Source organism: Melanotaenia boesemani, chromosome 20 (genome assembly GCF_017639745.1).
Source record: "Melanotaenia boesemani isolate fMelBoe1 chromosome 20, fMelBoe1.pri, whole genome shotgun sequence".
NCBI lineage: Eukaryota > Metazoa > Chordata > Actinopteri > Atheriniformes > Melanotaeniidae > Melanotaenia > Melanotaenia boesemani.
In genome coordinates this window covers 25,952,743-25,972,154 of record NC_055701.1, presented here as the reverse complement: position 1 = coordinate 25,972,154, position 19,412 = coordinate 25,952,743, and the positions used below count along the sequence as shown (strand labels likewise).

Below are 19,412 nucleotides of genomic sequence, written 5' to 3'. Positions count from 1 at the left end.
TAAGATGATATCTTAGATGTGCTCTCCTTTCTGTTGTAGTCCTGAAGGAGGCGGACAGCGTTTCTCAGCCTGCAGAGCGGGTCCATACTCTGTGGAGGAGGGACGTTGGATACTTGGATCCAGAACCCGTCCATGTCCCTGACGTAGCTGTCCTGTCCCACCGAAAGGTAAGAACTCTTTCTTACATAGATAAATGGAGAGACGCTGCCTCCAGATGTGACTTTTTATGTTTCTTGTTTTCAGAGGGGCAGAGTGAACCGGAGCAGCTGTGCCAGAGTCCGAGGATACAGAGGACCCAAAGCGATGGTAAAATCCGATGAACATCATCAAACACAGACCTGATTTACCCATAAAACTCCACCAAATCTCTGGCGCCCCCAGCACTATCGCTTATATCATTAACAATATGTAAGGAATGGTAGTGTGTAACTCTTAAATTTATGCTGCTGTAGCTAATGATACATTAATTTTGCATAATTTTAGCCCCATAATCTGACAACTGAGGCTGCCCTGAAAAACTTGTCTGGATGTTGCCTGGAATTAAAAGGGTCCAGCTTCGATGGGGGTATTTTCCTATCTTATATCAAGAGCATAATTGTTTGATTTGAGAGCAAAATGTCTTGTTTGCTCAAATATCATCTTGCTCTCTCTCAAAACTCTGCTGTCACACTCAAAAAGTTCCCTCTTGCTTTCAAAATTTCGTTCTTCCTTTCAAAGTCCTTCAGACTCAGACACAGCTCCTCTCTCAAAACTTCTGCTCTTGGGTATGTTTTTCCTCTCTCTTGGGTTGCTGAAAAAGCTGTCTGTCAAACCTCTTCCAGCCAGTAGAGTACTAGATAAAATCGAGAAAATAGTCCCCATCCTCTTCAGGGTGCGCTTGTTTTACTTACAACTATGAATCTAAGGAAATTATAAATTGAGACATAAAGGTTCTGCTTCTATGGTACTGTAGAACTAACCTACATAGAGCTGATCATTACTCTTATAGGTTTATGTAGCAGAATTATCAGTGTACTCCTCATAGTGTTGAGTAATTCAGATGCATTACCGTGTCAGCCCTGAAACACTTTTTCAACTAAAAACATTTCAAATTTTTTTTTTCTCTCAGAAAATGTAAAACATGAAACTAACCAGTATTTCCAAATAAGAAAATTAGTCCTTATACAGTAATGTGTGTGTATATATATATATATATATATATATATATATATGTAATAATTTTCTGATGGACCATTTCACCTATATTCCTGTTTGCCCTCCAGGTGGAATCGAAAGACATGAAGCTGGCCAGATGTAAAGCTGCCCGACAGAAAATCCGAGAAAAGAGAGACCGAAGCTTCAAGAAGAGAAAAGCCGACATCTGCAGCCCTCATTCAGGTGGGTTTAGGACGACCCAGTTCTCCATCAGGTCCTGTTGCTGTACTCTCTGACTGGTTCTGGTTGTGATGGATGTGTTTTCTGTTTCCTTCACAGATGAAGTGGTACAGCTGCCTTCTGCTGAGCCTCCTCCAGAAGAACCCTCACCAAAGCCTTCAAAGCGTCTCTTTATCTTCATGGACTCTAAGTGGGTGAGTGATGCAGACCAAAGCTATGTGCTGAAGAAACTGTGTGAGGCGATGGCTCAGGACCAGCTGGACAAGCCATTCTGGATCAGGAAATACCGCATCAGTCCCATCGATCAGACCGTGGAGGGGAGCGGCACTGATCAGTGCATCCATTACAGGATCTGCATCTCCACACCCAAAACACAGAGGAAGAAACCAGTAACACCAGTAAAGCTAACAGGCCGAAGAAGCCAGAGAGACATCAGACCAGCAGGGAGGCGCAGAAAGGTGGGCAGGAAGTTCTGACACCGACCAGAGATTAAGCTGAAGTCTTCTCAGACATTTTTAGGATGTTTGCTCACATCATTAAAATTCAGAGTTATGAATCATCACATTCACTTTTTTAATGACATGGAGGTGATGTCATTCAGCTTACTGATGTGGAGGAGGGGTGTCCATCCTGTTCTAGTTCAGGTTCCACATTTAGCTGAGCTGCAGGGTGACAGTGGAGGTGTGGCAGGAAAGCTGTGGGCTCATGGGGGGCATGTGATCTGTTGGGGCTGAGGCAGGGTTTTTATTATTATTTATTATTACTCTGTCCAGACTGACTTATTAGTAATTATGAGAATGTTCCTTAAATCTCATCTAAGACGTCCTGTATCTTTCAGAAGGACCACTTGGAGCAGGTAGCTGTGGACATTCCAAAGGACTTGGTGAAAGATGCTAAGAAGAAAGGTCCTCCAGAAGACTGGCAGAAGGAGGTGATGGAGGAGGTGGGACCTCCAGAAGACTGGCAGAAGGAGGTGATGGAGGAGGTGGGACCTCCAGAAGACTGGCAGAAGGAGGTGATGGAGGAGGTGGGACCTCCAGAAGACTGGCAGAAGGAGGTGATGGAGGAGGTGGGACCTCCAGAAGACTGGCAGAAGGAGATTGAGGAAGATGACACTGAGCTTGAGGAACATGATGCTGGGCTGGAGGATGAAGCCTGCACAGATCACCAGGTGGATGATTGGCAGAACAGAAGTGGAGAGGAGGTGAAAAAGAGGATGGTCAACATGACTTTACCTTTTCTGACTGGAATCTCTCCATCTGGCTTCCTATCAGCCAACAGGAAGCAGCCAGGAGGAACGGACCAGCTGATTCAGGTACAGCCCACACATGACACGTCAGCTGATAGAGGACCAACCTCTGGTTGCTGCCTGTGTTTACATATCGCTTCCCTATAAACACTACAAATATCTACAGAATGCTTTGCTCCAACCAGTTGTTGTTTCAAACATTAGATTAGCTCATTATTAAACTAAATGTGCATGCGTGTACATTTCCACTTGTATGTAGAAATCCTGACCACCTGAACTGATTCACTCATAATGCAAACTAAAATCACATCTAAGTCAGAAAGATAGAAAAGATAGAACAAGTTTACCCCCCTTACTTGGGGAATGGTTTACATTTAAACTAGAATTGTCAAAAATAATGTGTTAATGACAGTAACTAATTTATGTAAGTAATTACGTTAATATTTTTAATAAACTCAGTATTAATGGAACAACCCATGGACATTGCCCCCGAGGAGAATGAAGTATTTTTATTATATGTTTTTTTTTTTTTTAAAGCTTATCCTGCATTTTGCACCAACGTGTTTGCTCGAGAGGATCTCTGGTCGTCTCTTTGTGCAGCAGCTGCTTCCTCCTCTTCCTCTCATGTTGTTCTTGAATCATCATGGCTGTCGGTGATCAGTTGATCGGCTTTTCTCTCTTGTTGCGTTTGTTTGTGGTTCAGCTAAGAAGGAGGAAACTAGCGGTTCATGGTTCACACCATCACATATTTACTCCAAAGTGTTGTTTTTGGCCGGACCTTCTCTAACACAGTAGCTGCTGGTGGTAGACAGGGTTTATACTTTAGCTCTGCAGGGGCGGGTCTAGAAAAGTTCTGATGGGCAAGGGAAAGGGGGCATAAATGAAACCTTTTTTTATGTCTAGATTTTATGAAACATTGAACTGATTAATACACCTAAAGTCATCTAATGTAAACAAAGTGAAGAAAACTTTTATCAGCAGGTGTTTACTTTGCTGCTGTAGGACTTTTATCACTGCAGCACAAACACTCACACTTTGAGAAAGCCCTTTTCTCTGCCATAAATAGTGCACAACATGGATTTGGGCTTGTTTCAGTTTTTTTTTTTTCCACTCCTTAATCCAGAGCTACACTCCCTCTCGACAGTTACTCTCTGCCAGTGAAAGACGCCTAGTGCTCCAACCACAACGTGGCACAAAATCAGTAGCTAGACTCTTCTCCTCTGTTGTTCCCTGGTGGTGGAACGATCTACCAAACTCCGTCCGATCCGCAGAGTCCTTATCCACTTTTAAGAGCAAGCTAAAGACTCAGTTGTTTAAGGAGCATTTCCACACTTAGCTTAACTAAATAAGCTAGAAAGATTTGTCCAGCTTTTTGGCTCAACCAAGTACAGGATAAGCTGTGTGCACTTATGCCCAAGTTGATATTGTGTGATGAAATTGTGATCTTGTATTTAAACAAAATGACTTGGGGGGGGGGGGGGGGGGGGGGGGGGGGGGGGGGATTATATGCACTGCCTCTAGCACTACATGACAGCACCTGGGTCCAACTCGACTCAAAGCAGTCTGACCATCACTTAATTATGATGCCCCATCTTGTTTGAATTCATGCTTGTGTTGTTCTTACTCTCAAATGTAAGTCACTTTGGATAAAAGCGTCTGCTAAATGACTGTAGAATAGAATAGAGGTCGTAATGAAAAATCCTGCCTTCCCTCTCTTACCCTTTCTGTTGTCCCACAGGTCAACGGGAAGGTCTATCCTCTGGCAAAGATCCAGTTGGGGAGGATGGGGGCCCTCCACCCAGCGAATCGTCTGGCAGCCTATTTGACCGGTCGGGTGGGATCCAGCAGACAGCAGCCAGATTCTCCACTTTCCTCCTCATCATCGTCATCATCATGCATCCCTCCTCAGAATTTGGTACCGGCCCCTCTCACTGTCTCCTCTGGCATCACCACCACCATTACCACGACGCCCCCAAGACCACAGCCATCGGCCCCACCACTCCTCCTCACCACCCCTCCCACAGGTGACCACACGCTTTTCATTTCCCAGCTGCTGTTCATCCAGAGATTGTGGTTTTGGTTTTGATGAAGCTCATTTCTTCTCAGGCTCCCAGTCCACCAGTTCGGAGGTCTTGCCCGTAAACCTGTCTCTGGGCCCTGCACCTCCTAAAACCTCTCAGCTGTTTGTAGTTCGGTATCCGGGGCCTCATACGATGGTTCCTCCATCACCTCTTAGCTCCATACTCCCAGCAACTCCCCCCACCAATCAGAGGATTGTTCTGAAGCCAGTTCAGTCCACATCAGGGGCGCAGTATTACCGTAAACCAGATGGAAAACTAGTACAGCTGATTTCTGTTGGACAGCTGAGACCAGTAACCCCAAAATTACCTGCTGAAAAAGGTGAGTGTTTTAAAGTTAAAGGTGGTGGTGGCATGTGTGTGTATACATTAGGGCTGCTCGATTATGGGAAAAATGATAATCACGATTATTTTGATTGAAATTGAGATCTCGATTATTTAACACAATTATAGATAAGAGGGGGGAGACATTTGAAGTGTTTACTGTGGTAATGCCGACTAGTTTCTTTCCACCAGGGCCCCATAGCTATTGTCTGTCTCAGACCAGCAGCTATGTTCCGTCTGGTGTGATCTGGGGAAAAATAGTCTGGAGATATTTCGTTTTCACGTTGAAAGCTGCGTCAATAAAATGTAGCGCGACATTTCTATACGGCTCTGGTGCGGCTTTACGACAGGTCCATAGCGGTGGCGAAACATCGGACTGTCACCACGTCTTTCACAACACCCTCACTACACTCATCATACAGGGAAGAAAGAGACAGTCCACTAACATGGTGGTGAGATGGCAGTGATACCGTTTGTCCAAAGTGTTGATGAGTTTCTTAAATCCCGGATTGTTCACTGTGTTAACTGAGAAAAAAGTTCTGTTTGTTTATAACGTTTGTCTCTCTGGGACTCTGGGAGCTGGTAGATTATTTAGTTGCAAATCACAAAAATTGAACATTTTTCTATTTTTTTTGTGTTGCGTCGCAAGCCTCCGTGTGCACGTCTACGTGCACGAACGCAACATTTTACATGCACGACTGTTGCCTGTCGCTTGGCTGGAGGAGGGCAGCGATTTTCGCTTCCTCCACAAGTTTACATAGAAAATGATGGAGAAGGAGCGACGCCGCCTCCCGTGTGTCCAGGTGTCTGCAACTCGTTCTGAATAAAACTAAAGCGGTCGGGGCTGTGGGAGGAGTCTGCAGCAAAGCGCTGCCATGACAGCTGCGCTCGATTTGAAAACAGCACAAATCGAAGGACAAAAAATAATCTGACCATTTCATTTTTATGATCGTTGAAAACCCAGATCGTAATTGCGATTAAAATTCGATTAATTGCCCAGCCCTAGTATACATACTACAGTTAACTACTTCAACACCGTGTACATGTTTTCCACACCCGCAAAATGTCTTCTTCTGTGGACCCTTTCCGTGGTTACTTTTCCCAGATGGTGCTCTAGCTTCTATCAAACAAAGCCAGTCCTGCAGTTTTAAAGCTTCACTCAGAGTTGTTTGTCCATTCAGAGACACTGTAGTCAAAATGGTGGCAGCTGCCATGTATGTGGACCCACAGCAGGTAGACATAAATGGCTCATTCTAAAAGAATAAAAAGTTATTTTAGTAAAGTGATTAGATATCAATAGAAACACAGTTTTTAATGATATATTGCATTTTTCTGTTACTGATCTTTTATTTTGTTACACGCTGCACCTTTAACATCTGGATTTGTTGCTGACTTTACCAGAGTTTCTGGGAGAAGTGGAGTCTTGTCTAAATCGAGAAAGTTCCAGAGGTCCATCAGACTGTTATCATCTGTTTATTCATCTATATGATGATATGAAACTGATTGCTTTTTGCTTTGTAAATATCTGACTGTCCATCATGCTCTCTACCTCTCCCCAGGTCCTTCCTCCTCCTCGTCCTCTACGTCAGTCCAGCCTGCTCTGACCCTTCCTCTGACCACATTGACCGCCTCATCGCTGTCTTCGTCCACTTCATCTTTATGCTTCTCATCGTCTGTGTCCACATCTTCATCGTCATTATCATTACCCTCCCCCTCTGTGCCGCCCTCTGCTGCCCCCCTTCTTCCAGGATCTTTTTCCCTGGCTAAGAAGGGGACCTCCACCCTGAAAATTCCCACCATCCAGCCCAGTAAGGACCCCATCTTTGTGACATTTTGTAAAATCTCCTCCCTCCCCACCTCTGAGGTTGTGATGGCTCCAAGAAACCTTTCACAGCCTCATCCCCCCACACCAAACCCCCCCATGGCCCCTGTGAAGATCATTCCCCTCCAACCTTCTGTGGGTCAGGGGGCCGAGCTGGGGGTTAAAACTGTGTCGGTAACCACGGGTTACCCAGGTTCTGAAGAAGGGGACGTCCAACACAATCCTCCTTCACCACAAATCTGCTCCCCCACCTCGGCCACCACAGAGACCCCCGCTGACCTGCTCAGCCCTGATCAGGAGCTGGCCCATGACCCGGTGGACCTGGACATCATCTGTGTGGACGATGAGGTGGGGCTTGTTTCCACGGAGACACCGATGACACCGATGTTGGTGCTGTCGTCGAGCAGCGAGACGGAGAACTCCTCCGACTCTGAGTTGGAGGACGAAGAGGAGCAGTTGCCTATCATCAGACATGTGAGAAATGACCAATCCAGTTCAATCCAGTTCATTTCACTTATTTAATTAAGTTAAATTAAACCATGGATTCACCCATCTTCTATGCTGCTTAGTCCAATTAAGGGTCGCGGGGAAGCTGGAGTCTATCCCAGCAGTTAGCAGGCTAGAGGCAGGTACACCTGGACAGGTCGCCAGTCCTTCGCAGGCCCAACACAGACAAACAACCACTCATGCTCACTCCCAGGGAGAATTTAGAGTGATCAGTTAACCTAACACTTAACATTAATCACCGCATACATACATCATGTATGCATGTCTTTGCACGGTGGGAGGAAGCCAGAGTATCCGGAGAGAGTTGTATACACAAGACCCCACCACACCACCGTGCAGCCCCCAGTTCAGTTCAATCCAGTTAAAATCAGATCAATGAAATAACTTTACAGTCCAGTTTATTTCAGTTAAATTCACTTCAGTCCAGTTCAGAGTTCAAAAGACATTTCAGTCTGAAAAAAGAATAAAACGAACTCCACTGATGAGACGTGAAGCTGTCCTCAGACTATGGACTTGGATAGACCAGGATCTGAAACCAGTTCTTTTTTTCAGCTCTTTGTCTTGTTGTGTTTGTGCAGCGCCACCTTCACAACGTGCTTGAGAAGAACCGTCGGGGGCAACTGCAGCTTAAATTCAACTCTCTAATGAAGGAGGTGTCTCAGAGTGGAGAGAAGATGTCCAAGATCTTCACCCTGAGGAAGGTGAGAGACCAGCTGACAAACCGCCGCCGTCGGTGGTCTTTGCTGCAAACACAAACAGGAAGTGTGTTGTTATTGCAGGCAGTGAAGGTAATTCAGGAGCTGAGGTGGACTGAGATGTTCCTGCAGAGGCAGATGCAAAGGCTGAAGAAGAAGAGGGATGAATACTTGTCCATACTGGCTCCAACAGAAGGTCTGAACATAAACACCAGAGGAATTCTGGGAAAGTTCAGGTTCCACAGCTAACGTTGCTCTTGGTGTTTCTGCTCTCTGACAGCAAAGCAGGCCGATGACAACCCAATCGAGGTGGTGGATTTATTGGATGTGTCGGATGATGTCATCAATCTCTCATCTGATGAAGACAGGGTCTCCAAATCCACCTGGACAACCGTCACTCAGGTGAGACCACCTTGCTAGTACCGAGTTGGCTCCTCTTTTTCAGAACTGCCTTAATTCTTAGTGTGATGGGTTGAACAAGGTGTTACAAACATTCCTTTAGAGGTTTTGCTCCATATTGGCATGACAGCATCAAACAGTTGCTGTAGGTTTGTCGGCTGCATCCATAATGAGAATCTCCCGTTCCACCACATCCCAAAGCTGCTCTGTTGGACTGAGATTATAAAACTGTGCGTAGCAAAACAAACTACAGGTGGCGCATGTAGGAAAAAAGGGAAATGTTATGGGAATAATTTATAAATGAATGTCCTCCTTAACCATGTGGACAAGGAGTTGCGGGAAATAAAGACCGTCTGGACAGAAATTAGGACAACAATAAAAAAGCATTGTGTTTCATTAGCGCTGCATCTCTTCTAGACCGTCTGCGTCCCGCTCTGCTGGGTCTTAGAATAAATTACCAAAGCTTACTTCTCACATTTTCTTTCACTGACTGGTTCATTCTGGCAGCAGACTGGCCATCTTATTTAGCTGGATGGATTTTATAACATGTAAGTTTTGTTTCACAATGATAGAACATGTTTTAGTGGTTGAGGTTCTTATTAATATCATCTCCCTTTTTCTTGAAAATCCTGGGAGCGTACACTGTTAGTATTAACATCGAATGTGCCTCTTTATTCATTTCTGCAAACAGCTTTAACATATAACATGTGGTGTGAAAGGTAATAGTGGATTGTGCACAAATGTCTCACATTTCACATCATTTCCTTTTTTTTTTTATTCTGGACCGTTGGTGTCACCGTTTCCTGTTTTACCAGATTTTGTGCGTACTTGAGGGTCAGAGTTGCCCTGGAAGTAGGAACATTTTCCCTTCAAGTTTGACTATTGATTGGTGTACAATTTCTTTGATTTTATTCTCTGCCCTTGGTGTCGCAGTTTCCCATTTTCATAGATTTTATGCGTACACCAGGGTCAAGAGTTGCCGTGGAGGTATGGGCATTCTCCCACCAAGTTTGGTTTTTATAAATCCCAAAGTTGACTATGATTGTTGTACGCCGGTTTTTGTACGTACGCCAGCCTTAAAAATGAGGCCCCAGGTTCGGTGAAATGTAATTTACTGTCTAAATTAATAAATGATGATGTGGTTTTGGCAGGACGCTCTTGCAGCCAGCCAGTCAAAAGATGAGGAAGAGGAGGCTCGGATCGGTCTCACGGAGAAGAGTGGACCTGGAGTGGCTCAGGAAAGACTGGAGAGGATGACAAGGAACTCCAAGTAAGAAGAAAATTAATTTAAACAAAGTAGTGATTATAACTTGATCAGTTACTCAGGATTTCCCAGAATGCTTTGGTGTGTTGACATCACAGCGTTGTCATAGACGCAGCTTTGTGGTTCACAGAACCTTCCAACCAAGTTTCTTTTTCATCAGCTTCATGTTCTGCTCTGTCGTTTTCCTGAGTCTGTTTCTACATTTTCCATTTTCCTCTGACCCTTTTGACGTTTTCCTCTGAACGCTCCAGTGTGTTCCTCTGACCGTTCTGACGTTTTCCTCTGACCCTTTTGACGTTTTCCTGTGACCTTTCCAGTGTTTTCCTTCTGACCGTTCTGATCTTTTCCTCTGACCTTTCCAATGTTTACCTTTGACTTTTCGAAGTTTTTCTCAGACAGGTCTGACGTTTTCCTCGGGCAGGTGCGGCATTTCCTGGGTCCGCTCCGAAGTTTTCCTCATACTGTTCGGACATTTTCCTCTGACCATTCCGACCATTCTGTATGTTGTCCTTAGTGTTCTTCTATTGTAGATCACATCATCCTGTTGTGTTTGTTTCCAGTGCAGAAGAAGTGATGGAGTCTCTCAGTTTAGACATGAAAACCAGCAACTCTCCGAAGACGCTGCTACTGGATCAGGTATGACCTGCTAGGTGTTTCTGCTAAATGTCATCACATGTCAACACAACAAACCTCTAAACAGCCACTTGGAAATGAGAGGAGACACCTGTGTGCGTTTATGTTCTCTTAATGGGACAAAAGTCCAGGTTGATGAGCTTAGCTGGACCTGCAGTTTTCATCTGTGGTTCTGTTTTTCTTCAGGAGATCCATCTCCATTTTATTTATACAGTATGGCACTTTAAAATCAACACAGCTAACTAAAGTGCTCCATTTTCTACAGACAGAGAAACCGACGACTCAGAAAATGGAACAGGACCACATCAAGGAGTTGTCTAACACATCAGGTGGGGTTACTGAAGATGTTGTTGGTTTGAAGTTTGAAGCTCCGCAGATTGTGTTGCTGGTCCCTGAACATGCCATCGTGTTCTGACCTGCTCACCTGCAGGTGGCGCTGTAACCGGTTTTATGTTCTTGTGACTACAGATGAGCATAAGGACAGATTCCTAAAGAAACCACTGCAGCTGGGGACAGACAGGCATCAAACAGAGAGTGGGGCCTCTTTGGCTCCCCCTGTAGGAAAAGCTGAGGACCTACAGCAAACTCCTCCCATCTGTGAGTCAGGATGGCCTCCTCCCGGATGGGTGGAGCCAGGTCTCCAGCTGCAGCCTAGCAGTTGGACTGTCCCACAGTCTGTGGCGTCTCATCCCAGTTCGTCCTTCCATCTGTCCCTCGATGCTCCAGTACCAAGGAGTAGAGTGAAGACGGTTCCGAACATCTTGTCTCGCAGTAAGAATTCAACACGACCATCCTCGCTCTGCACCAAGGCAACAGAGAGTAAGATTACAACTAACCTGGTCATTAACCTGTTTCACTAACCGACTGATACGTGACTGAAGGCTTTATTAACAAATTAAAAACTAATTCAGGTTTAATTTCACAACATTATTATAAACTTACCTGTCGGCAAGCTTCAGTCATCCCCCTGCTGTGATTTAACCTGGCTGTAGCTACCCTTGTTGAAAATTCAGGGGGGTGACTGTGGGATTTAGTGGAGTCAGCGCTCCGTCTAGTGGACAAACGCAGCAAGGACATCATTCTGCATGCTTCAGCACTTATGAGACAATAAGAATAAATTGGTGTTTAATCGGCAAAACAATGGCCGATATTGGCCATTTTGAAAAAGGCTATTGTCGGCCGATTGAATCAATCGGGCCGTACTTATAACTGCTGGACCGGAGAAACAGCAGAAGGAAAAAGGGGGATAGAGGAGAAATAGGAAGAGAAAAGATTGAAAAAGAGAGAACCAAACAAAATTTAGAAAACAAACCACAACAACTGTAATCAAAGCTAAACAGAGAAACTAAACAGCTGCTACACCTGGAAAGAACCAGGAAACATCCTAAAGGCTTCTAGAGCGCACAGCAGACCATCTATAGGGGCCCCTGTGAGAAGAAAGCCTGTAAAAACCATGAAGAGCAATAAACACAACAGCAATTAGTAAATGTGTGGGGGTGTAGGTATGTGTATTAAGCATTAGGGGTGAGTTGTGCTGAGTGATCATGTAAATGCAACCGTGACCCCTCAAATGATTAAAGGCAGACTAAAAGGGCCCTCTCCTCCAGAGAAGCAGTCCACCAGTCCTGCCTGGCACTGGCCCCAGTGCATGAGCCAGGGCCCCGCGAGCCCGAGTGCCACCCACCAATCCAGGAATGGTCTGTCAGACACGGACACAATAAGTCTAGATAGATAGATAGATAGATACTTTATTGATCCCGAGGGAAATTCAATTCTATTGGGCTGCAGTCGTCTGATGGTGAGACACATAAAGTTGTGTATCATCTCCGTAACTGTGATAATTAATGCTAAAGTTCTGTAATATTTAATAATAATATAAATCTGTTCATCCATTCCTCACTTTCAGCATTTTATCCATTTTATCAGAGGTGTCACTTCAGAACCAACTCAGTTTGGACTTCCTGTTCTCGGTGTTGTGTGGTTCTAGGTGGATCTCCATCTTATCAGGCTCTGGTTCCGCCAAAGGCTCTGTCTCTCATCAAGAAGGCATCACCAGTGTCACCAGTTCTGTCCCTGAGCCCAGTGATGGTTCTGCAGACTGCTCCGGTACCAGGTATCCTCTGATCAGACCCACGCTGCCTTCTGCTTCATAGTGCAGCTCTAAGACCTGACCATTTCCTGTGTGCAGGTGTGGACTTGGTGGGCCTGAAGATCCCAGCTATGGTCAACCAAGAAGTCCACCTGACCTCACAGCTCCGCCCCTCACCTGGTAAGATGTACAGTAGCTTCACCATCACTGATCCAGAATTTCTCCATCTTGATCCATAGGACCCACTTCTCTCCATGTTTTAGATGTTTTTGTGCTTTAACACACATGGATAGTGGGCTGTTAACCTGGTGTTTTGTAAAAGGAAAACATCTGAAACATGCAGGGTAGGAGGTCATGAGGAACAGGAACCTGACAGGTAAACCAAGGTCGTCATTTCACGGTGCAGCACCCCACTCTGCTCTGGTGTTCTACTCAGAAACATCTGTTCAATAAAACATCTCCCAAGATGCTCTGGTTGTTTGACTGAGGTGCACCACCCTGAGAGGGTTACTGATGATCTGTTAAGAAGCTGTGATGGTCAGATCTTTGGTAGGTGGAGGTCAGATCTTCGGCGGGTGGGGGTCAGATCTTCGGTGCTTTTCCTTGGTTAGATTCTCAATCATTTAACAGATTTTCTGTTTTCATTTTCAGGCTCCAGCAACCAGCTTCACCTCATTCAGACCGAACCTGCACATCACACTCAGAAGCTGTTTCCAGCAGTGTGTCCTGCTGAACCACACCAGACCAGAGACCAGGACCATCTTCCATCTCAGACCCGGAAACCTGCAACCTCACAAAGTCCAGGACTGACCACCAATGGTTTGTTATCTGCAGAACCAGGTCCATCTTCGGGACATGGTCCGGCTTCAGGGACAGGTCCATCTCTGAGTCCAGGTCCAGCTTCAGCACCAGACACCGGACAAGAAAATCACAACAAGAAGTTGTCCACCCTCCTCGATGAAATCGTCTTTCTTAACCAGCAGACTGTTTCCATGGTAACAACTGCAAGGGTAGCCTCACCTGAGAAACCGGTTGGGGCAGAAGATCAGAGACCCGCCCCCAAACAGGCGCAGCTGGATTCTGAAGTTGCCATTTTTAACGGACACACAGAGACAGAAGCAGCTTCTGACTCTAAAGATGCCGTCCCAGCCCCGCCCCCTCTGCTGCACATGAAAGGGGGTGGGGCCAAAGTGGCTGGCATGAGCCCCAGTGGCCAGACTGCAGTGGGAGGGGGAGGAAGTGTGAGTGGGGCTGTGGCCTGGAGGCCGATGCCAAGGTTGGTTCCTCTGGGTCTGAGAGGAAGCTCCCCCACCTGACCAGACTGCCGTGGTCGTCGGAGCATGGAGAACATTCCAGAGACGGATGATCACATGACCATCAGATATTGTCAGTTATTTATTTTCTTTTTTTGTTTGTTTTTTTAATATCATTAAGTTTCTGCTGAAAAATGTTGGTCTGAGAGGTGTAAGGTTGTTACCATGGTTACAGCAGTTATCCTGCTGCTATGGAAATGATCCACTGAGGAAAATAAAGTTTCCAGCTGAACTTCCTGATCACTGACATTATTTTGCCAGGGATTCCTTATCAATACGTTGATCAGTTTATGACTGGGATGAAAGGGTTCCCACATCTTCATTTCTCACATCTGACCTCGAATGTTCAGATGGATCAGTCCGAACCCGGAGCTCAGCTGCCACCTGCTGACGAATTCGACCGATCCCATCGGTCCTGTTTTAAATTAAATTAAAAAAGAAGGCTGTTTCATTTTTTAGTTAGAAAAAAGGAATTTTCTTCACGGAAAACCAGAACTGAGGTGTTTTACTGCAGCTCGTAAGATTGCTTCAATCTCATGTTTGGTTTCTGTTCAGTTTTCAGATTGTTCCTGGGAATTGTTTGACTGATTTATAGGGATGGAATATTTCAGGAAGCTCAGCTGGATCCACGCAACGGTCCTGGTTTGTGTTCCTCTTTGGAACTTTTCAGCTAAAACTGATGTTCAGATTTGAATATTAATAAAGTTTTCTATGAACTTCCGAGTCTGATTTTGTTCTGATTCTTTCAGAGAATTCGTTCCTGTCTGCAAAACTGAGTCTGGGAATAAACAAAAACGGGTCCGTAAATGAACCAGTCTGAGTTTTGGGTTCATTCTGAACTTTGACGTTTAAGTTTACTTTACTTTCAGGGTTTTCTCTGTGGTTCTGACCTGCTGCTTCCTTTCTGCTGCCAGATGTTCAGGTTCTGGAGTTGTATTGCAGACTGTTCTGGAATCTCTCCCTGGTTCTGGTTCAGGTGGGTAAGAGTTGGATCCAGCAGAAATGAAGGTCTGGAGTTTTGTGATCTTTCCTCCAGTTTGGTTCCTAACCTCTGCTGCTGGAAACTTCAGTGGAGATCTTGGTTCTCCTCTTTCTCTGGTGTCCGTCTCCAGAACGTCAGCTTTCAGTTGGGCTTTGGGAAATGGACTAAACAGCCTGGCTAAGAGGCTAGGCTAAACAGCACTTTTGCAACAAGGCCTTTTTTTATTACGTTTCCACATCACTGAAACAAAGATCACAATAATTTCGTATTCATAGTTTAAAATACATCCTGTATTTCTATAGTTGAATCTGCATGTTTTTGTTGTAAACATGGGTGGTTGGTATGAAATTTGCTTATGCATTGAGGGTTTGGCACTGATGTGAGTGGCAAACCACTGGAGACGTCCCTGGCTATGGAACGGGGTGGTTGTTCTCTTTCCTTCCTCGTCTACGTTTGAGCATTATATGGTGCAGAAAGGGAACAAAGGTCATGCAGAGGTCAAACGGTGCTGTGACACAGACTTAAGAACTGCACCTGCAAGTACCTGCAATGTAATAAACTACAAATGAATAAATTTGGGTTGGGAGGTGGTGGGAGGGGACTCATAAAGATACATGAGCTGTCATTTCAGTGAAGGACAATGGCAGCAAGACATCATGTGCAACGTGTCCTTTCATCCTCCAAGAGGAGGTGGTTGGTGGTGATTTGGAGGAGGATGTGTCAGAGAGAACATGGAAGAAAAAAACTGCTGTTTGTTGGTCTTCATAACACCAGGGGACAAAAGAGAAAGATGTCAAATTCCTTCAAAAACGACAAATTTGTTCATAATAAGCATTTTGTTATTTCATGTTTTGTGTTTAGGTGATGAATGTGAAATTACTATTGATAAGGGTGGTGATTAGCTGAACTGGTTAAACCACGGGGGCTACAGCTCTTCAACGAGGCGCTTGGCCCCACCTGAGGCACACCGTCTCACCCTCTGTCTGACCCCCTTTTCTGTACACTGTAAAATAAAGACCAGTAGTTCCAAGAAAATAAAAATAACATAACTGAGTTTTATAATATAGCAGGGAAGACAGTGTTTAATGACTGAAATGGCTGAACATGATTATATTAATAATTATTTTTTTTATTTTTATTTAACCTTTATTTCACCACAGAAGTCCCATTGAGATTACAAAATCTCTTTTTCGGGGGAGCCCTGGCCAAGACAGCAGCAGTCCAGAAGGTTAATGCCATTATTAAGTAAAATATATCAGAGTTGTTATGGCTTTTATGTTTTATGTAAAAAAAAACATAAAACTGTAATAGCAGATGTTTTTCTCCAAAAACGAGTGTTGTAAAATCTAAAAAATACACTCTTCCTGCCCTCTGAAAAATTTATTAAGAATTATTCGTGTATTTATCTATGCGACAAAATCTGTTCAGACACTCTAAATAGATCTGTAGTTTAAAGTTTGGTATTGACACTTTCTGTAAAGGAAATCTTAGCTCTGGTCCAAATTGACCCGGACCATACTATGAAGGCACAAAATACAAACAAAAGGGTTAAGAGCATAAAAGAGACTTTGGGAGGCAGGACATTGCTTTAGGAGAGCTGGACCGAATCAGGTCCTTAACCTGAGGATACTTCTTCATTTAACACAACTCAGTCTTCATATGTTGCACACACATTCTAGTTGTGATTGTTTTTATGTTCATGATTTTCACAGTTTGTCTTCCTGGAGGTTCTCCCGATGATTGTCTGCTGTGTTTTCTTGCAGAGGCTGTAGGTTGGTATTTTATTTATTGATTTATTTATTTTTCTTTACATGTGTACCAGCTAAGGCCTGTACGATTAAGCTGGATTTCCTCTTATTCAGGTAACTTCGGGGTTTTCTGTTCTACAAAGCTGGTTCACTTCTTACCGGGATAAATCACCATGGTAACTTACACTGAACGGCTAATCTGTTCTGGAGCAGATTATGTTTCAGATGAGTATAAAAGCTCCACCTCCTGACCAATCAGTTCTCTTAGAAAATGGTCGCCGATTTTGATGACAACGGTGCACAAATCGTGAGAGGAGGCGTAGGAGAGAATGGGTTTTTAGGGACAGATGCATCCTTTTGATGAAATAAAACTTGTCACTGAGCACTTTGATGCATGTTTTTGTCTTTGTTCTTGACTTGTTCCCAAGTCTGTTTAATTCCACTTGGGTTGCATTTGTCTATTTTTTCTGTTTGTGGTTGTTTTTTCTGTCTTTTGTATCTTCATTACCTTTTTCTTTGCTCTCCTTTTCTCTGTTGTTTATTCTCTTCTTTCTTTCATCCCCTCTGTCAGTTCCAGCATTATGTAAATTCAGCAATAAACTAATTTAATAAAAAAGAAAAACACTTCAGTATCAAGAGAAGCTCAAAATGATGTTCAGGCATTGGTGTAAATGTGTCTGACAAACCAATCAGAAACAGACTTCACGAGGGTGGCCTGGGGGCTTGATGTCCTCTAGTGGGTCTTTTTCCTTCTGCCCAGCACCATGGAGCTCAGTTTACATTTGCCTTATAACACCAGATCTGACAGGTCCAGCACCCTGTGCCTCTCATACATGAGAGCAGGTTCATCCCGACATCATGTGTCATACATGAATGTTGTGCTGCCAGTAGCATGATTAAACGTGAGTGGTTTGGTGGTGGGTCAGAGAAGGTCTGAAGAGCTCATCCATGCAGGGACACACTGCAACACAAACTAATCAGCCTTCTAGCTTACAGTACTTGTTTTTTCTGGCAACATGTTCACTGTCAAGGTAACCTAAACCTAATCTGATATTACATACAGTTGGCTTTCTCAACTGTTATCAAATAATAAACCAGGGAACCAACCACCAGTGAAGGCTGAGATAAGCTCCAATCTCCATGACCCTGAACTGGATCAAGCCTTCGTTTTGACTTCTGGGTCAGTAATCCTCATCATCTCTGCTGGAACTTGTCCAGGACAAAGTCTTTAAGAAGTGGTGTGTTGTTCATGAACGAGTGGACTCTAAGAGGCGATTCTTGGCCTCCTTCAAAGCTCCAGAGTCAGTGATGTAGCGGCAGAGACCTGGTTAACAGAGCGACTGAGAGGTAAATGGGAAATAGATTTAACCCTCTGGGGTCAAGGCTGTAGTTGGCTGTTTTTCACTAGTTTTGATTTTGACTTTACATTTCACCAACAGTTTACCTGCCTTGTTTCTTTTCAGCACAATGTGACTTTGGATTTGAGTTATTTTTATTCATTTGGACTTCCCTTATTATCACAATACACCTAGAATCACACAAAACACATAAAATCCAAGTAGGAAAAATTTATTCTATTAGTGTGAAAACCACAAACATGTTACATGAACCATTATTATATCTTAGAAAATACATAGAAATTAGCAGCAGAATGTTAATTTTGTGTCATTTCTTATTTATTTATTGTTTTTTTCTTGTATTTACCTATTTTTCTTTATTTAGTTCTTTTCTAGCATGGAAACCGTTTATATTGTTATGACAATTACTGTTGTGATTATGGCAGCATAGTCTGTTTTCTATACGCATTTTATTTCTGTTCTTTTGTCCTTGTGGTCTTTCTGTGTGGAGTTTGCATGTTCTCCCCGTGTATGCGTGGGTTCTCTCCGGGTACTCCGGTTTCCTACCACCATCCACAGACATGCATGTCAGGTTAATTGATGACTCTAAATTCTCCCTAGGAGTGAGTGAGTGTGTGAATGGTTGTTTGTCCTCTATGTGTTGGCCCTGCGATGGACTGCTGACCTGTCCAGGGTGTACCTGACTCTCACCTGGGATAGGCTCCAGCTCACCCCCGACCCGTCATGGAATAAGCAGTACAGAGAATGAATGTCTCTTTACCCGTCTTCTTTTTACACTTTTGTTTCACTCTTTGTTTTTCCTTTTCTTTCTCCTGTCAGGTTTGGCATTAGTTTGAAGTCCACACTTTCAACACAAGTTGAAATGGGGACTCAGGCTGCATCTTGCCTCAGAGTCTGACATATCTGTCCATCTCAAATTGATCACAAATTTGGATGTCCATCTACCCCAGAGGGTTAAATGGAGGTTGTTCGAGAAAAAGTGGAGACATGAACACAAAAAGTAAAAAAGAAGCAGCATCTGGCTGCATTTCTGTGATACTGGAGATTAAAAAGCTGAAAGTAGACTTAGTAAAATGAGAATATCTGTCAGAGGAGAGTCAACAACAAACCTAAGAGATGCTGATCTATGTGTTTAGCTGGAGGAGAAGGAACCTCGGGACAAAGGCTTTGCTGGCAACAATAAATAAAACATTTCTTATCAAGACAAACCATTCATCATATCTAAACTAGCAGCTCAGAGAAATCCTAAATGAAGAACCATTATGGAGGTAAAATAACCCACAGAGAACTGAGCCAAGAGTCAGATCTTTGAAACGAGCAGAACCTCCCACCACTAATAAGAAAGATGCAGTGAATGGTCACACACTTCCTGTTTTATTTTGTGAAGTGATCACCTTCCTTCACCTTCCTGTATTCAGTCTGTCACTTTTTACACAAGAAACACATCAGGAACTATCAGACCCTCTACGAACCACCAGTAAAACATGCCGTCTGTTGGGAAAATCTGGAACTCTGAGATCTTTAAGATCCAATCGATTATGGTCACTAGGAACTTTATGCGTGCGCAATAGAATTTA

General features: G+C 44.0%; 1 protein-coding gene across 7 annotated transcripts in view; it reads left to right on the top strand.

The window, feature by feature from the left end:
• The window catches only part of mgaa (MAX dimerization protein MGA a), a 35,495-nt gene extending 20,937 nt beyond the window's left edge, over positions 1-14,558 (top strand). For 3 of the 7 annotated variants that reach the window (XM_041972748.1, XM_041972749.1, XM_041972747.1), the window contains exons 10-27: positions 40-167; positions 244-306; positions 1,263-1,377; positions 1,474-1,832; positions 2,213-2,689; positions 4,362-4,647; positions 4,730-5,023; positions 6,585-7,321; positions 7,933-8,055; positions 8,134-8,245; positions 8,330-8,451; positions 9,600-9,718; positions 10,273-10,348; positions 10,611-10,674; positions 10,814-11,164; positions 12,333-12,458; positions 12,534-12,614; positions 13,086-14,558. In XM_041972748.1, the coding sequence (XP_041828682.1) occupies positions 40-167; positions 244-306; positions 1,263-1,377; positions 1,474-1,832; positions 2,213-2,689; positions 4,362-4,647; positions 4,730-5,023; positions 6,585-7,321; positions 7,933-8,055; positions 8,134-8,245; positions 8,330-8,451; positions 9,600-9,718; positions 10,273-10,348; positions 10,611-10,674; positions 10,814-11,164; positions 12,333-12,458; positions 12,534-12,614; positions 13,086-13,750 (4,298 nt within the window). In that variant the 3' untranslated portion in view covers positions 13,751-14,558. The other 4 variants (XM_041972750.1, XM_041972751.1, XM_041972752.1 and 1 more) reach the window with 4 other exon arrangements.
• Positions 14,559-19,412: the final 4,854 nt, after the last annotated feature.